At 41.1% G+C, this 19,617-nt stretch overlaps 1 protein-coding gene across 2 annotated transcripts in view; it reads right to left on the reverse strand.

Moving 5' to 3' along the window:
- Positions 1-19,404, reverse strand: part of LOC306657137 (guanine nucleotide exchange factor VAV3) — a 296,869-nt gene extending 277,465 nt beyond the window's left edge. For both annotated transcript variants that reach the window (XM_079132883.1, XM_079132882.1), the window contains exon 1: positions 18,774-19,404. In XM_079132883.1, the coding sequence (XP_078989009.1) occupies positions 18,774-18,977 (204 nt within the window). In that variant the 5' untranslated portion in view covers positions 18,978-19,404. The remainder of the gene's footprint in view (positions 1-18,773) is intronic.
- Positions 19,405-19,617: the final 213 nt, after the last annotated feature.

Below are 19,617 nucleotides of genomic sequence, written 5' to 3' on the forward strand. Positions count from 1 at the left end.
CTCTGTTTACATATAATGTCAAAATATATAAATGCATTCTATAGTCATGTACAGCTAATTAGAATAAATAAAATTTTTAAAAAGTTTTTTTAAAAGGCTGAATGAATGAAACTTACATTTACTGAGTACCTTTTAAGTCCAAATACTGCATTGAATATGAAGTAATATGCATTTACTTCAAATAACTTAATTCTTAGGAGATTGCAAATAGGTATCATCACCTCTATTTTATTAATGTGGAAATCTAAGACAAGAGTGGTTAAGTTGTCCAAGATTTAAAGTGGCACAGGTATGAGTCAAAATCAGTTTGACACATTCACGGCAATATGCTAGAAAGTTACACCATGTTGCCTCACCAATTTATAGGAATAGTGTGTCAATTATAAGTCCTTAGGCTAAGCGTCAGAATTGAGGAACTGTCTAAAGGGTAACATAGATGAAATTTTGCTTGTTGTATTCACATGGGGTTTAAGACACATTTTATATCTTCTTTTATACAGGTGAGAGAATCTGTTATTATTTTAAATGTATTACTAATTAAGTTTATTTTATATAAAACCCAGAGCCAAGTGGGCAAGGCTTCTGATTAGTGTTAGGGGGATAGGTGAGAAATTTGTTTATATGCATCACTGAAACTTTTGAAACATTTACTAAACATGCAAGGAAAAAAATTAGATCATTTACCAAAATAAGCATGTAAGAAGCCAATTAAATAAATGTTTATTTTACCTTTCCCATTATTTTTTCTTAACTGGGGTCAATAAATAGAACTGTATAGTCAAAAAGATTGAAAATTCAACATGGATTTAACCATCTAAATTTCTGCATAAATATTTTCAAAAGTCCACTGCAGTTAGAATGGCAATCAGGCCCAGATCTCCATCATGTCAGCTTAGGAACCCAATTCATAACAAGACTCCTAAAGCGCAAGCAGTGAAATAAAGAATCAATAAATGGGATAGTATTAAACTAAAAAGCTTCTTCTCAGCAAAGGAGACAATTAAGAGCCTACAGAATTGGAGAAAATCTTTGCCACCTGCACCTCAGAAAGAGCGTTAGTCTCCACAATATATAAAGAACTCAAAAAGCTTAACACCAAAAAAAAAAAAAATCCAATCAATAAATGGGCAAAGGAATTGAACAGACATTTCACAGAGGAAGAAACAGTATTGGTCAACAAATATATGAAAAAATGTTCAACTTCTCTAGCAATTAGAGAAATGCAAGTTAAAATTACATTGAGATTTCATTTCATCTCACTCCAGTCAGAATGGCATTTATCAAGAATACAAGTAGCAGCGTTCAACATCTCTAGTAATTATAGAAATGCAAATTAAAACAACTCTAAGATTTCATCTTACTCCAATTAGAATGGCCAGTATCAAGAACAAAAGCAATAATAAGTGTTGGCATGGATGTAGAGAAAAAGTCACACTTGTACATTGCTGTGGAGTGGCAAATCTGTGCAGCCACTCTGGAAAGCAGTATGGAGATTCCTCAGAAAACCTGGAATGGAACCACCATTTGACCCAGCTCTCCCACTCATTAGCCTATACCCAAAGGACTTAAAATTGGCATACTACAGTGATGTGGCCATGACAATGTTTATACCAGCTCAACTCACAATAGCTAAACTATGGAACCAACCTAGGTACCCTTCAACAGATGAATGGATAAAGAAAATATAGTACATATACACAATGGAATATTAGTCAGCTTTAAAGAAGAATGAAATTATGGCATTTGCAGGTAAATGGATGGAGCTGAAGAATATCATACTAAGCAAAATAAGCCAATCCCAAAACACCAAAGGTTGAATATTTTCTCTGATAAAGGGATGCTAATTCACAATAAGATGAGTGGGGGGTGACTAGGAAGAAGAGTTACTTTAGATTAGGGAGGGGAAGGAATATAGGAATAGGAAGGAGAGTAGAATGAAACAAATTATTACCTTATATACATGTATGACTGCATGACTGATGTGGTTCTACAACATGTACAATCACAAAAAGAGGAACTGTACCCCATTTATGTATATCACAGTATATAAATACATTCTACTATCATGTATAACTAATTAGAACAAATAAATTTTTTTAAAAAATAAAATACAAAAAAAACTAGCATACTATAGTGACACAGGCATATCAATGTTTGTATCAGCACAATTCACAATAGCCAAGTTACAGAACCAACCTAGGCACCCATCAACAGAACAGATGAATGGATAAAGAAAATGTGAAAGATATATATCACCTGTAGACAGATACACATACACACACACACACAACCTACACACCCAACAGCTTTACCAGTCATAAAAAAGAATGAAATTCATTTGCTAGTAAATGAATGAAATGGAGAGCATCATTTCTAAGTGAAATCAGACCCAAAGTCAAAGGTTAAGTATTTTCTGTCATATGTAGTATTGAGAAGAAAATAAGGAAATAAAAAGTGGGACCCCCATGAAAATAGAAGGGAGATCAGAGGAGTAGAGGAAGGGGATTGCAGGGGAGGGAGGAGGAACGGAAAAAGGCAGGAACTACAGAATATATTTGGCCAAATTATGCTATGTACATATATGAATACACCACAATGAATTGCACCTCCATGTATATCTAAAAATCACCAAGTGAAAAGGAAAAATAAATAGAAGACTACTAAAGGACAAGGAACAGGGAGAGGGATAAGAGGCGAGAAAGTGGAAGAACTGAGGACTGAAATGGAGCAAATTTGTACACACAGACACACAAACACAAAGTCCAGCTTCATGTTTTAGAACTAACACTGATGTTAACAGCAATTATGTCACATTTCTTCTTAAACATCATCTCTGGAAATACCCACATCTTTTGCATTAGTGCTTACTCTGAGCTCCAGAAACGTTCAATTCCTGCTTTCCCCTGTGTTGAGGATAAATAGTTATAGCCTACTGAATCCCAAAGGAGTCTCTGGGTTCTATTTCCAAGTACTCAGTCATCATAAATAATCTGAAGTCAAGCATTTCTTGTGTGACCTGAGCTTACAAACTTTTCTTAGCCCACAAATGCTTTCTTAGATTTGAAGATCAAATGCCAGGTTACTAAATATCTCCTGCTGAAACTACATCTTTGAGTTTCAAAAAGTGACAGAACTATTCTAGAGCTACTTTCTCTATCAGGCATTGCACATATGATCAAGATAAAGTTGCACTACTGAATCATAGCATTGCTCCAAAGTGGGGAGGGAGCTTGCAAAAATGCAGATGTTCTGAGCTGGTTACAAAAGAGGACAGGCAGCTCAGACAGTGCTGGGAACTGAAAAATGTGACTCAAGAGTTTCTGGCTCATCAATAATGCTCACTCCAGCACACCCTGGGCTCAGGAGACCAAAAACCAGAGAAAGTAACATCTAGTATACAGTGTTCTACTTCTCAGAACCAAAGTTTTAGAGCACCTTAGAATTTTAATTTATTAAATATTCCCTTGAAGACCTGAAACTCTTTCTTGGGAGTCAGAAGACCAAAAAAAAGTACAAATGAATGTAACTTGCAAAGTTTGGAACACTAGCTACTTCTAGTAGCTGTAGTCATGGTCACCATGTGGGGAGTGGTAAAGGATGGGCTGAAGACAAGCTAACTGTTGGGGGCTATGCCATGCGGACTACACCAAGATGGCGCCTGGCAGCCAGCCAGAGGTGGTTTTGATCACATCGGTGGTGAGGAGGTTGATTAACATAAGCACACCCAGGTGATTTATCATTGGCCATATTCAATTAAGTCCACACACACAATGTGTGCACATGTGTTCCCGAGTGCTCCTGATCGTGCCTGCTCGTTTTGACCTTTACTGTGATTGCACGGCTAGCTCCTCGCCTAATAATTGGCATCAGCCCTACCCTTCACCTCCTGGAGGGGATATATGCCGGCTCTCCTCGAGTGCCGGGGTTCCAGGTTCGGGTTCACGGGTTTCCTGAATCTACAATAAACCGTTCCGAATTCAAGACTCCGCTGGACAGCGTCAAATGGTGGCCCATATGGGGACCCGTAACTTTTTATACAGCTATCAGCACCACAAGGATAAGGTAAGTAAAAGACAGTGTCGCTAGCGTAATTAACGAGAAGTTTCCCTATTCGAGGAAACAGTGGCCTTAAGGTTTAACGGAAGGCTCCCCTAGTGAGGGAACTTAACAGAAGGCTGTCCCGAGAGACAGCAAAAGGACATCACATAGTAAATGTGTTTAAAGTGTTAGTCGTGTCAGTATTTCTATTGCTTTTGTTAGGCACTCAGGATAGCTGGCCAGGTGATGAAATATAAAGAGGATGATAAAGGAGCTCCGGAGTGTGTATTTTGGATTGTTTGTGTGTTTGTACTACTGTTAGTGTGGTCTTTGTTCATCCTGTATCAAACTTATTTAGCAGCGAAAGATGGGTTCGGAAATATCACGGAATCAGTCTGAAAGGATAATCCAAATAGGAGGCATAAAAAATATATTACAGGAGGGAGAAGAAGTGCTAGAAGAGATTAAAGAGGAGGTTGGCTGGAATGGCCAAAAACGGGAAGAGTTCTGAGGAGGAAGGAGACACTGGGGAGGAACTAGAAAATAATAAGCCCAGGGTTTATGGAGGAAAGGCTGCTCAAGGGTCACAATGGGAAAGAGAACAAAGCAAGGAAGAATGGAGTGGTAGTGACCTAGAAAACAATTACTCAGAAAACTTAAGAACAAGGGGAAAAGGTAGGAGAAAGCTAAACCTAATACAAAGAACTTCAAAATTCGTGGAACCTGCCCGTATTTGAGGACGAAAATAGGGATACATCAACCATTAGAAAAACTTTAAAGAGGCACTTATGACTGATTGGAAACAGCTATGCAGAGCAGTGTTATCTGAAGGACAATATCTGAATTGGAGGGCTCAGTGGCAAGAAATATCTGTTGAAACTGCTTGCAGAAACGCAGTAGCAAGGTTTCCTGGTAGGAATGTTGAATAAGAGAAGGCTAATACGCTTCAATAGATACTCAAAATCAATATGATCCTGGAGTGTATGCACAGATATATACAGCAGCAAAGAGACAATGCCCTAACAAAAGACAAGAGATAATTACAGTAAAATCTGTTACACCTCGTGCCCCAGGTCTTTGCCCAAAGTGCAGAAAAGGAAAACACTTGGCTAATGAGTGCAGATTAGTTACTGATGTTGAGGGCAAGATGTTACCAAATCATTTAAGAAACGGGGCACAGGGCTCTTCAACTCGAGGCTCGCAAATGTATGGAGCTTTAGGGGGAACAATGTCAGATCACGAATTCGGGTGGTTCCTCAACACAATCCTTTCCTAAGGCACTGAATGTTTCTTCTAATGGTACTTCTGCAGTAGTTACTCACCAGGATACTATTATTCAGATTACATCTCAAAAATCAGCTCAGTTGGTGGAAATGGAAGCAGCTGTCATAGCCCTTGTAGAGTTTAAGGAGTAACAGATCTTTTTGCTGATAGTGATTGCATCACTCGGGCGATTCCCAAATTAGAATTGGCTGGACCCATAGCCCTCATAAGCTGATTTAGCCACTCAGATGGTTTTCATCTTTTTCTCAGTAAAGCAAGCTGCTTATTTTCATCCTGTGTAACTCACTTTCTAGTCCCTCATGTTAGTGCCTCACCTTTAAGGAGGGTCTATAAGTAAAGGGAAGTGCACTGATCAAAAGGTTAATGGAGTTAGTACTGAAATATGTAGAGAGAGTGAAACAATTGTTTTTTCATATACTCCTGTGTGCCCAGCTCTCCCTTTCCTTTTTGTGACTTCTAATGGGAACCTCTCTAGACCGTTATCTTCACAGATTGCACAACAATGGACGGATGGATTCGACGAGCTGGAAACAAGGCTTCCACGGCAGATCCTCACCATAAACGCCACTAAGGTAGAAGTCAAACTGGGAGGACTTATCACAGGAGCATTAGATGGGCTAGCACAATCTGGCACAAATTAGGGGGACTCTTAAGTCCCACACTAATAAGCTTGGGTATGCTTGTGTTAATTCTATTCTACATTTACAAACGCCTCAAAGCCAGTCAACAGGCTCATAATGTGATCATAAAACAGGCCATGGCCGCCCTTGAAGCAGAACAATCTCCCAACATATGGCTTAGTATGCTGGGTCGGTAGTCAAAGACGGGTAACCACAGGAAAACACTGTACCAACCTAAGACAGAAGGGCCAACTCCGCTTTGGTATCCTTTGATGACGGGAAAGGACAGGATGTTGATTCCCGGGACCTAAGACAGACACGATTCCTACCAGCTTCATTTTTATTTCATATAAGGAAGGGGGAGATGTTGGGGGCTATGCCATGCGGACTACACCAAGATGGCGCCTGGCAGCCAGCCAGAGGTGGTTTTGATCACATCGGTGGCGAAGAGGTTGATTAACATAAGCACACCCAGGTGATTTATCATTGGCCGTATTCAATTAAGTCCACACACACAATGTGTGCACATGTGTTCCCGAGTGCTCCTGATCGTGCCTGCTCGTTTTTGACCTTTACCGTGATTGCACAGCTAGCTCCTCGCCTAATAATTGGCGTCAGCCCTACCCTTCACCTCCTGGAGGGGATATATGCCGGCTCTCCTCGAGTGCCGGGGTTCCAGGTTCGGCTTCACGGGTTTCCTGAATCTACAATAAACCGTTCCGAATTCAAGAGCCTCGCTACTCTTTTGTCTCCCGAGCCAAATTGACTCCGCTGGACGGTGTCACTAACGCTCAGGAAGATTGGGTGGTAAGATGAGGACCAGCCAACCCTGTAAGGACAAGGGCAGATTTTGGGATTCTGGGTGTGTGGAATTAGGAGGGCTGGCATAGGAGGCATTGCAAAGAGGCAGAGGAAAACAATGACAAGCTTTACTAAAGCTAGCCATCAAAAGAGGCTGGAGAGACATAGTGGTCACTTCTCCAACAGCTCTCTGCAGCTTCTGCACAAGGGCAGGAAAGCCCGTGGAGGGCAGTGCCCCAGGGCTGGGGTGACTGCCCATGTGATGTCATAGAAAGAAAGCAGATTGAGGGTAAAAATGGAAAGGCTGATCATTTATGGACTCAGGAGTATACAACTAAGACCAGGAAGGACCAGGGAAGGAAGCAATATCAGTCAACTAAAGAGCACAGGGAGGCTCGTAAGTGGTCAGCAGGTGTGAGGAAGGGAGACGGGCAAGTCAGGAGGTTAGAGGGAGAAAGAGCAGGTTTCTTTACTTTCAGCACTTTAGATAAGCATTAAGCAATCTGACTGTCCCAACAGGCTTTGCTCCCTCAGCTTTCAAGATGGTCAAAAGAGTAAGTCACCGTCTGATGTTCAAATCCACACCAAAGATGTATACTCTAATGTCTCCACTGCCATGCAGACAGTACAGCCAAATGCCATATTAATGCTATTAAGGACATTTCATCATTGTTAAGAATAACTGCCTAACTGAGGACACCGCTAAGGTCTGGATGTCTGCACGTTCCTAGTCTCACGCACTCTCTCCCCACCCACTTTTCTTTCTCAAACCTTCTTCCTCTCCAGTAACCACTCACAGTCTGTCCTCTTCCGATCTCACATCTCCCCAACCCCACCCCAGTTGCATGCACTTCTGCACCAGTCTTGCAGCATCCAGTGACTTACTTCCTTTCTGCATTCCTGTCAAAGCCTGACTCGAAAATCAAATCTATTTTCTCCCAGCCCCCCAAAAGCAGAAGTATCATGTGATTTATCTTTATGCCTTTGGTGCCCTACACATAGAACTTTCTAAACAAATCCTGATGGAAAGGAGAGAAATTAACTGAGTCATACACATGAAAAAAATCCATTTTGTAACACTGGTATCACACCTTGCACTTCAAGAAAATTCAGAAGAACATTACCCATCTACCAAATATTTGCTGCCCATTCACTCTAACTCAAATAGCTCCTTCCTGTACTCTGTTACATTCAAGCAACTCTGCCGCAAAATCCATTTGGTGTAGAATGCAAGTAACAAAGGGTCAGGGCCTGAGCTTTATTTTCCTTTGAGTCTTCATCTACTACAATGTCTAATAGGCAACCTAATGATTTAGTTCATCAACTCACATGCATGAAAACAGACAAATAGAAAGCAGATAATCTATAAGCTAACTGCCCAAAAGCAAATAATCTGTAAACTAATCAGACTATAAAACAACTGAAAACAGGCATCATTATTTTAAATATACTTTCAGTGCAAAATAATACAAGGCTGTTTTACATTTACAGAGCATGCCTGGCTTTTTGCACTTTCCCAGTCATTTCCTCATGCAATTCACTGTGTAACCACTGAGTTTGGCAGCAGGGACAGGAAATTTTTACTGAATTTGGAATTAGGACCGTTGGATTCAGGTCCTGTCTTCACCACTTCCTGTCTGTGTGACCTTGAGAAAAGCCCTTTAGCCAGCATGCCTCTCGATTTCCTCCTCTGGAGAGTGGTGATAAGATCTCCTTCCTGCCTTACAAGCTTTTGAGGATGGGGAATGGAAGGCAGAGGTGGAAGGAAATAATCTTACTGAGTACCTACTAGGCACCAAGAATTAAAATGTATTATTTAATTCTTGCCACAACTCTGAAAAGCCAGGTTTTATTTTTTGTCCATCAGATGAGAAAACAGAGATCCAACAAATAAGGTAACTTTCCCAAGGTTCCCAAGTCATTAAGTGCCAGGGCTAGGATTCTACCATTTCTGCCTGATGCCTGAGCTTCATGAAACCATAAAACTTCCTAAATGATATTTTGTAAGTATCTGCTACTATTGCTCTTAGTGTAGAAGGCAGAGGCAAAGAGAAGCAAATATGATAAGGTCACACAGCCTGCTGGGACTAGGATCCAGGTCTCCTAATACTTGACCTGAAGCCTTTTCACTGAACCATGCTGCCCCAATGATCCCAGGAAAAGGCAGAAAGAGACATGATGCTTGTTTATACAGACCAGCTGTTACAGATCTATTTTAAGACAAGCACTTTGAAAATCATGGAAGGTGAGTATCAAGTGTATCATTAAATATTCCATATTAATTGACCCTTTAGAGAACTCCCATGTGAGAAGCATATGCTACTGGCTTCCTGTTACGTAAGCAGCTTAGAGGCTAGCTGCAGCCCTTGCAACACACATTTTGAAAGCATATTCAGATAGCAGCATAAAATACAATTCTAAAGTAATTTTCCATGGAGATCAAAAGTAACTACCTTTACTGTTCATGGTTTTGTACACTAAATGTCCAAGACTGGATAAATGCAGAATGTAAACCTGTGGTTGGCCTTAACACCATGCAGGATCTCTGCTGATGGGGTGTGAAAGAGATGTAATAATATTCTAAATAATAGCTAGTGATGGCTATCTATACATTTGCAAGAATAGTTAAAATGCAGAGAGCAATAACTATTTCAAAGCATACCATTTAAAACAACAGTGTTACTGCTACCCAGGGAAATACAGGCACTCCTGACACCAGTACAGAGAGTTAAACCACGTGCCCAAGGCCAGATGTCACAAGACAATATTAAAAGGTCAAAAAGGACTAGCTACACTCACTTTCTCTTTTCCTCTCATCAACATTCCTTAGTTTTTCTATCTGATTGTATTTCCTTCTCCCATCATATTCTGCCAAAGGTCTAACCTCCCTTTTATTCTAAGTAGTGAGAGAAATGTGTATCAAATCATTCAGGTGATATATTCAGCATCCTCAAACATTAGTAACTCAATTTCTGACTAGTATGGAGCACTATTAACAACAGCCACGAGTCCCATCAGAGAACATTTCTCCGAGGAACACCGGGAAAGAGCAATACAATAGAATTAAAGAAAATTCCATGGCAGTTCACATTCAGATGTGCCAATAGCTTTGCAGAGAGGATTTAGTTCATCTTAAATATTCTAATTCTAATGTTAGCTCTACCATGAACTATTTGTCAGTACAAGTTACTAAACCACTCAGACTCACAGAGTGTCCATCACTTGGAGATAAATAACAGGACCTGCTCCATGGTGTTGGGAGGATTCAATGAGAGCAAGGAGGTGTGCAGAAGTAGCAACAATGGTTATAGTAAAAATAGTGTCTGTCATGCACATACGTGCCAGTCAGAGAGTTAATTCATCTGGTCCACCTACCCTAGGAGGTAAACTCTTTGATTAGATCTATTTTTCAGACAAGGAAGCTGAAAAACAGGATCAGCCACTATCTCAAATTCTCTCCATTGGTAAGTAGAGGAATAATGTCCTCTGCTATAATTTATAATGGTACTTAATGGGCAGGTACTTTGGAATTTTAATGAAATGGCTAGTGCTGGGTATATATTTTTAAAAAAATTTATATAGATATTTTTGAAAAGATAGTAAATAAGGAGTAATTTTCAACTCCCTGATGAATTTACACCTATTTATGTATGCCTGTAATGTATGACTCCTGTGTTAGCTTCTAGATGTGTACATCTGTGAATTACCTACAATGGCCTCAAGCAAAGTCAAAGCCTAGAAGGAAGGGAAATAAGAAAAAAATTGCAAGATAGTGCAAGGAATGCTGCACTCCACCTATGTGTACCACAAAAGCAGCATGGGATGAGTTGCCCCCAAGAGGCAGCCTAGGGAGACCCACTGCAAAGATTCAGGAAATGAATCTTCAGACAAATAAGGACGGGCACTTCAAAACAAGAAAAGGAAAGAAAATAAAAAGGAACATGCAATAGCACAGAGACACGTAACAGCACAACTCATTCAAGAAACCATGAAGAGGTCAGGAGTACACAGTGGAGGCAGCGTTGAGAGATGAAGGAGGACCAGACCACCCACCTTTGTGTGCTTTAAGGACTGTGAATTTTATCTGTAGTCCATGAGGAACCAACAGTTTTAAGGAAGCTGACTGAGCACTTGTCCTGGTAGTTCAGGTCAAAACTTTAGTCCCTCTCCATCACACCCAATGTTCATCAGCAAGTCTTTGGGGTTCTACTTTGAAAACATTCACTGAGTCCAATGAGGGAAATAACAGCACATGAAAATAGAAAAGATCCAGAAGAGAACTGATGATATGGGGAAAAAGGAAGAGAAAAATGAAGGAGAAACTGGCCTCTGCCAGGAGCACTGTTAACTCACTCATGTTCCAGGAGAGGAAGTACCATTTATGGACCCAGATATAGGGGGGTGGTAGCTGGAGGAAGCTCTTTTCTGATTTTGTCTATTTTCTCAGTGGACTACGAAGTAAGGTCATCAGTTGAGAGAAAGAATGGAGGAGGTGATGGAGGTCAGAGGAAAGAAGAAAAGGTACCAAATTAATCATGTGGGAGAAACAAAAAATAAATGATCTATAACAGATCTCAAACTTTTTGGTGTCAGTACCCCTCTTCACTCTTAAAAAAAAAAAAAGTGGTTATTGAGAACTCTCAGCAGCTTTTGTTTGAAGGGGTACATATCTATCAATGTGTAACACTAGAATTCTACACTAAGAAATCTGTAAAGAAATCTCGAGCATGTATTCCACCATTAACTGTAGCAAGGACATCAGCAGAACCACATAGCTTTTAGAAATCTCTGTCATGTACTTATGAGAAAGTGAGAATTAACAGGCAAATAAGGTCTTAATATTACAAAAAGGTTTTGCCTTATAGAATCCCTAAAAGCCTCTCAGGAATTTCCAGGAGTCCCTGGATCATACTCTGAGAAATATAATGAAATGACTGGGTAGTGTAGGGTGCCCACGTGAAGTCAGGGATCAAAAATTTAAAGTTGAAGTCAGGGATCAAAAATTTAAAGTGAGAGGACGCAATGTAGCATGGGTTTCCCTACCTCATCTCAGTTGTAGGCAGGAAATAAGTAATAAGTTGGATTTAACCACAATATTGTTTATCCAAACAAGCAAGATAAATAAGAGAAGCCAAGGAAGTAATCATAATAGCTATGGTACTTAAGCTAAGAAGGAAGGAAATGAAGGCAGTGAAGAGGTGGTAGGAGCAACAAGTTCAAAAGATTGCTGGATTTTAGGTATTAGCAGAATAAGCCAGAAAGAAAGAGGTAGTGAGAGAGTGGGATGCTTGAATCTGAGAAGCTAGAGGGTGACTGGCAGTAACTTCAAGTTCAACATCTCCATGTTGCTCCTTTTCCCTCTGCATCTGCCCCTCCTCCATCAGTCACCCAAGCCTGAAATCCAGGGCTCAGTCTAAATATGTTCCACTCTCTCTGCAAGAAGAGGCTCCCAAGTACTATCCATTCCAACTCTTCTCTAATCTTTTGAGTACCTCTCTATCCCTTTCCTGGCCCCCTCCTTTCGTGACTGCACTTGAGCAGTAGTTTTTAATGCGCACTTCTGCTCCAGTCAACCCATTCTAACTTTGCCGGGAATGAGCAGACTCCAACCCTGAAGTGACTATAACAATGGAGGCAGAGGGCATGAAATAAGCAGACCTAGACTGTCAATGCGAATTTGGAGCCATCATGATAGATTCACAGCACGGGTGTCATGAGATGATCTGAGGAAGAGACTATGAAAAGACAACTAAAGGGAAAACTTGAACATGTTTAAGGAAAGTTTAGATATAGAGAAGCTGCGAATGAATAAGAGACAGAAGAGAACTGGAGAGTACAGTGCAGTGAGAGTAAAGGGGATATGGCACTTCAGGAGGAAGGGAATGATCAGTAATGTAAACTCTACAGTGAGTTTATAAAATAATAGAAGGGTCCATTGCATTTGAATATTAGAAAATGTGTTGACTCTATATTGGAAAAATCCATTTGCATACCAAATATAATTTTTTCCATAGTCCAAAAGAGAACTCTCTTGTTTTCCTCACCGTGGCAGCTGAGGGACTCTCCCTCATTAACAAAGACACAGCACTTCAGGTTAAGCCACTAACTTCAGCAGCAGAACAAGTGCTTAGGATGCTTTTCAGTGCCATAACTACTGGACATGAAAAGACCCTCATAGGTGTTGAGCTTACAATTATGTTGGAATATTCCAAAAGACTAACCTAACAAATGGCAAACAGATTACTTGACTTTGGCCAAGACAGTCTCAAAAATGTCATTATTCTGAACTATCTGACTAAAAAGATAACTGGGGCAACATTCTTTTTGGACGGTGATGGGGTTTTTTGGCTCTCCCTTCTATGTAACTCAATGTCCTGCACACACCATTATCTGGTTTGAGGGACTGGTAGTACAGACAAGCAATGCATACCACAATGCTGAAAGTCATAGTGTTTTTAGAAATATGTTTATATATAGCAGAAATAAAATTGTCTTAATGTGACTTTAAAAAAACAGTAGCACATCAAAATTCAGCTGGATGTGAGCAGGTTGAAAGGAGATCCTAGGGACAACCCCAGAATATTCTTTTACAAATGCTGCAACACTCAATGATCAACTGATAGTGTTATATAGAAAAACATGAACATCAATAATTCTGAGTTGAAATTGCATTCAGAAGAACACTTTAAGAACATAGTAAATTTATGTCATTTTCTTATATACATATATTTTTCACACATACACACAAGCACAAAAGTGCCATATCATAAAATCTGTCTAAATTTAAAAGAACTCTTTAAGAGATATAAAAGAAAATTCTATGTGATGAGAAAATAGACCTCTTTTTTTCTACTAGTCACTACCTTATTTTTCTGCTCTCTTTATAACAAAAATTACTGCCCCATCCCAGCAAAGAGATACCTATGCTTGGGGTCTTGATCCTCTTCTCCCATTCTTTCTTCTGCATTAGGGTGCTTGCCCGCCATACCACCAAATTCATTTTTGTCAAAGTCATCAAAAAACTCTACACTGCTTCAACCAACATTCTATCCTCAGTCCTGATTTAACTTGATCTCTCAGCAGCACTTGACATGTTAGATCATTCCTTCCCCTCAAAACATTTCATGCACTTAGTTTCCTGGAAGCACATTCTGTGTCTCTCTCCTCCCTCATGTGCATTTCCTATCAACTCCCCAACTTTCTAACCTCAGTTAAGACAGGACCCATGACTCACTCCAACTTTTTCTCTTCTTTCTACATTACTTCCTAGATGATACCATCCAATCTCGTGATTGTAACACCATCTATACCTTGATGACTCCCAACTTATATCTACATCTCAGACTTCAATTCCTGCTCAGCATCTCCATCCAGATGTCTTTGGACACTTTAAACACAACTAGCTGCAGCTCCTACTCCTTCCCTCCTACATATACCCTTGAAGCTATTTTCCTCTAGTTTTTCCATCCCAGTAAATGGCAACTCTGTCATTCCAGTAGCTTGGGCCAAAACTCCTGGAGCCATTCTTTTTGGAGGGTGCAGAGGGTATTAAGGATTTAACACAGGGGTGCTTTACTACAGAGTCACAACCGCAGTCCTTTTTATCATTTTGAGACAGGGTGTTGCTACATTACTCAGGGCCTAAATTGCTGAGGCTAGCCTCAAACTTGCCATCCTTCTGCCTCAGCCTCCCAAGCCACTGGGATTACAGTACTAGAGTCATTCTTGATTCCTCTCTTAACAATCATCTGAGTTCATCAATAAATCCCCACTGGCTCTCCCTTCAAAATACATCCAGAGCTCTTCTATTTCATATCTGCTGCTGCTGCTACTGCTCTGGTCAGGGCAACCATGCCTCTTGCTTAAATGGCAGAACCATCCCAACTGCCTCTATTCTTACTGTTCATCAGTCTACTCACAATATGGCAGCCAGAGTGACCTTGTTGAAAAGGTAAGTCAGGTCTCATCATGCCTTCGCTCAGTTGGCTTCCTATTTCACTCAAAGTGAAAGCCAAAGTCCTTACAAGGCTCCTATGCCCTAAAAATTGGTTCATATTTTCTCCTGACTGCATTCCTATACTCTTAGCCACACTCATTCTCCTCCAGCCTCTCTTGCCCTGCTGTTCCTCTACTGTGTCTGCAGTTAATTATCTCAGGACCTTTGCATATGGTACCCCTCTGGGAATATTCTCTTTTTCAAGCATCCACATCCCTGCATTCCCTCACTCCCTTCAGTTCCCTGCCTAGATGAAACCACCTCAAAAAGGGCTTTTTTTTCTTTTGGCTGCCTTCCATAGATCACACAAACCACCTTCTATAAAATCACATCATGTTTCTCTCTATTTCTTTACCCAGCTTCATACATTTTATGGTCATTTATTTTTTATGATCCATCTCCTCCACTAACATATAAATCCCTTCAGGACAGGGACTTTGTTGAGTTTGTTTACTGCTCCAAACCAGTGTCTTAATACATAGCACACAGTAGGAACAAGCAAATATTTATTGAAGAAATCCTTGGAGCCTGAATAATTCATTTTAGGACAATTCAAAGTTAACATATAATGTACACAGTGGTCAGTAAGTTCATCAAATGCAGTATTACCACTCCAAGATATAATATAAAGCAAAATTTTAAATTTCTAAATAATAAGACTAAAATCATCTCATTAATGACAGATCTATGGTTGGTTATAGGCATTCACTGAGACCTTCTTAGTCACTTAAAGTAGCACCAAGCCAATAACACCTGTCCTTCTACAAGGCACCCCTAGTACAGTCATCATCAGTAGACCTGTCTCCTCCAGAATCATTGGTGTGCTTTATGTCCTAGATATTGTTTTAGATGAAAAATAAATCTATTTAATATATGCATGCACTAAATTTCCTGAATTTTCAAAGGCCAGCTGGATTTTACTTAACTTAATCTTTATAATAAAAGGAGCATGTTAAACTGAAACTAAATGTGATATGCATCTCTTTTATCCATTATATATAAAAACAAAATCTAAATCAGTATAAAAATGTACTTGTTTCTAACCAAAGATCACTGTCTTACCAAGATGGCAAGATCAAAAAGAGACTAATGTCCACAGCCAGGAAGAATGGTAAGTAAGAGAGTGGGATCCCCTTTATGATTCTGTTTTGAAGAACACTGGCTGAACTTATGAAGAATTCAAGAATCAAACCTATAATTGAGTAATCATTATTTGCATGGTTATTTATACTTTTAATGCAAACGACAGAACACTGACAGAAAATGACAAAAAAAGATTCCACTCACTGGAATAAATACCTTTATTATTAAAAGAGACTAGTCATTTTATAGCCTCTTCGGGAAAACTAAAAACAGGCAACAAGCAAAACATCAATAAACTAAATTTTCCTTTGTCAGCATCTGCTCACAACAGTTTCAGAATGTCATAAAACTCTAAGGTGAGAGCTTTCAGTTATTTCCTGTCTTAGAAAATCATATGCTATAAGAAAATAATCTAAAATTAATATCTTCAATAGAACCTAGCTCAAATAGATTCTAACAGAATGACTCTGAGACATAGTGAAAAAAGATAAGTAGTAGTTATGACCTCTAAATTCACAAGAGTAAATTGTTGGCTTGAATGGCAGGAATGCACTAGGCTAACAGATTATTCATCCATACATAATAAACACAGCTGATGGGGTGGGAGCCTCATGAGCAGCCAGAACCTTTCCCAAGAAAAATATATGAGGTAGAAGTATTTAGAGATGTCAGTCCAAAGGAACCTGTAAACCTTTGTGGTTCTTTTAAAATAGTACTTGTAACCTATTACCCTTTAATATGACAGTAGCACAAAATACACAAAGTAATTTTGCTAAGAGTGAACATTAAGAACACAGTTATATTTGAGCACTATAGGCATGTTAAATATGTCAACTTGTTTCATGAAGTCATTTAATAAGTCTCATTTAAGAATTTAATGATGACCTATATAATTCAAACTCATCTGCCTTGCTTCTCAGTCACTCAGAACCTCATCTCTCTACAATGTGGTCAAGAAGAAAGCAAAAAGAGGCACCATTATTTTCAGGTACTAGCCTTCCTGAATACATGTTTGAGAACAGTCCTCACTCATAGTATATATAACAAGGGAAACTGCACTTGATTTGCTCAGAGTTAGGCAGACTAAAGAACTCAAAGCACAACACCCTAAGGAAGACATTTAGCTGTCCTACTTACCTCATTATAACCTGGTGGTTTGTCTGATATCAGTGTAATAATTCCTTTAGGGCAAGTACCTGGTATGCCACTGTGGTACCCTCAGTAGGGAATAGAGCTCTTAGAGAATTGTATGTGCTCAATTTTCATTAGTGATGCTTATAATGACAATCCTTAGTCATCAAAAAGATTAAATTACATCTCATAAATTCTAAGAGGAAAAGAAAGAGCAAAACACATTTTAAAAATATTTCATCCATTTTTAACATTCAAATAAAGTTTAAAAAGGGAGATACTTAACTGTCTAGAAAACTTGAATATTCGGAACAACTTAAAGTACAACCTCTGAAAGTTTCAGGAAACTTAAGTTTCAGGAAACGTGCACAGTACCATCCTACCTGCTGGTGGGCCAAAGCATCCTGACCCATGCTGCTTCCTAAGACTACAAGCAAGGTGGAAAATAGGGATCTCTGAGACTAGCTAGCCAACTGACCACAACTGCCCCCATAATAGAAATGTCTGCTAACCCCTTGAAAGGATATCCAGAGTTGGGACAGCTGTGAAAGGGTCTACAATGTTAGTAATCACCATGCGGGTTTCTGGGAGTTAAAAAACAATTTACCCTACATTTAAGTACATGTGGCTCCCAACTCTTATCTGCCTGTTCTTTCTTGGAGACTACCCAAGACTGAAAGCAGACAGGTAAGGGGTGCAAAATTTAAACTGCACAGGGACCCTGATGAAACACACACTTTGAGAACCAGAAATGCGTGTATGCACTTAAATACATAGTTATTAAATCGTATAAAGTCAGTTCCTTCTTGAAAAGGCACTACTCTAGTTGCTAAGTAGCTTAGACTCTCAATACAGGACTAATGTGTCATAAAAGGGACTCTTTTCTAAGTTGAAAGTGGGTTTTTTTACACTGAGAAAGAGAAAACAAAGGTTATGAATGGTGTTAACATCTTTCTGAATCGAAACTTTCCGACAGGACCAAGAAACCACTATTCTGCTGCACCGTGACTTTTAAGCTTACTGTAAGAAGCACATAGCCTTCCAGAACTGCATTTCACTTAAAACCCTGAAAGAGGCACTTCCAGGCAAGGCTCAGTCATGGGAGTCAAGCGTGCACCACATCACCTGAGCACAGGACCAAATGAAAGAAAGCGGAATCTTTAGTGAAACTTTTCATTTCCTGTGGCTGCTGAGTGAGGCTGGACTCTTCACACAGCTTAAGCAGAGCTGTAAACACAACCATCCAGTTTGCCAGTTGGCCACAAGCTCAGGGGGGGTCTTGGGGTACAAGCCTCTGCATCCTGCTCCTTTTCCTTCCTTTGACCAGTGTCATTCCTGTTCAGATAACGGTACCGAACGCCCTCCACTTCCTAGAGTCCTCATGGATGTCATGGTTCCTCTTTCAAGAGAGCATGGGGACAAAACGCAAAGCAAAAGAACAGACTAAAAGCAAATTTATCCCATCACCTCGTTTCATCCCTTCCCATCCTTATTTCAGAAGAGCTGGATCAAATTCTCTTTGTTGCCCAACACACACGCTGTAGGTGAAGGGCACCCTAAGACAACTTCTTTCTTCCCGCCTCACAGACAGCCTTTACGAAATCCTTACACTACCTCCAGACGCAAGGCTTTAGCATGCAGCTGATGAGCTAAACCATTTCAAGCCAAGGTAGGAAAAGCTGAAGTGGTCCCCAAAGCAGAAGGCTGGGAGACAGGGCAAGCTGGGCGCACCTAGATGTTTGCATTCACACAAAGAAATTAGCCGGATGATTAATGAGAGATGCCGGCAGGAGGCGGGGGCGCCCGGTCAGCCTCCTTACCTGGGACATCTGCGGCCTCAGGTTGATCTCCTTCAGGTTGATGGAGTGCGCCCGGAGGTTGTTGAGCAGCTGGCAGAGCAGGACTCCATCGCGGAGGGTCTGTGCCAGGTCGAACACCTGCGCTGAGTCCCAAGTCACCCGGTGGTTGGCAGGCAGTACCTTGCAGTGGATGAGCCACTGAGCGCACTGCTTCCATGGCTCCATGTCCGACGGCTCCCAGATTCAGCCCGGCCGGGGCAGGCAGCGAGGATGCGGCCGCAGCTATAGCTGTTCCTCCGCGCCCCACAGACGCCAGCCGCCAGCCGCAGCCGGCCCTTTCCCTGCGCGGGTTCTAGGAATCTGGTGCCCTGGCCAGAGGTTTGGGGGCGCCACGCAGAGCTCAACTCCGGTCTCGGACCCGGTCCGCCGCGACCCGGCCGCCGCTGCAGCGAGTCCCACGCGCTCTCCCTGAGCCCCGGCCGGCTCGGCGGCGGCGGCCGTGCACAGGCTTCCGACTCGCGAGCCGGGCTCCCCGCGACTGAGCATGCCCAGCGCGCCCGGCCGGTCTCGCCGCCGTCTGCGAGTCCCCAGAGGCGCGGGTGGGAGCGCGCGAGCCGCCCTGGCTTGGGGTCTGTAGCCGAGGGCGGGGCGTGGGGGAGGGGCAGGCGGAGTAGGGGGTGGTGGCGACAAAGGGGATCCCAGAGTCCCCGCCCACCCGCGAACCCTCAGATTTGCGGAATTTACACAACCCCAGGCGTCCAGGGATTTTCTCCTGGAGTAGCTTCCTGGAGAGAGTGTGGCTGAACACTATAATACGATGGGGTTCCCCCGGGACACCCTAAACAATGGATGCAATTTTTAAAAA

Source organism: Sciurus vulgaris (genome assembly GCF_902686455.1).
Source record: "Sciurus vulgaris genome assembly, chromosome: 1".
Classification (NCBI taxonomy): Eukaryota; Metazoa; Chordata; class Mammalia; order Rodentia; family Sciuridae; genus Sciurus; species Sciurus vulgaris.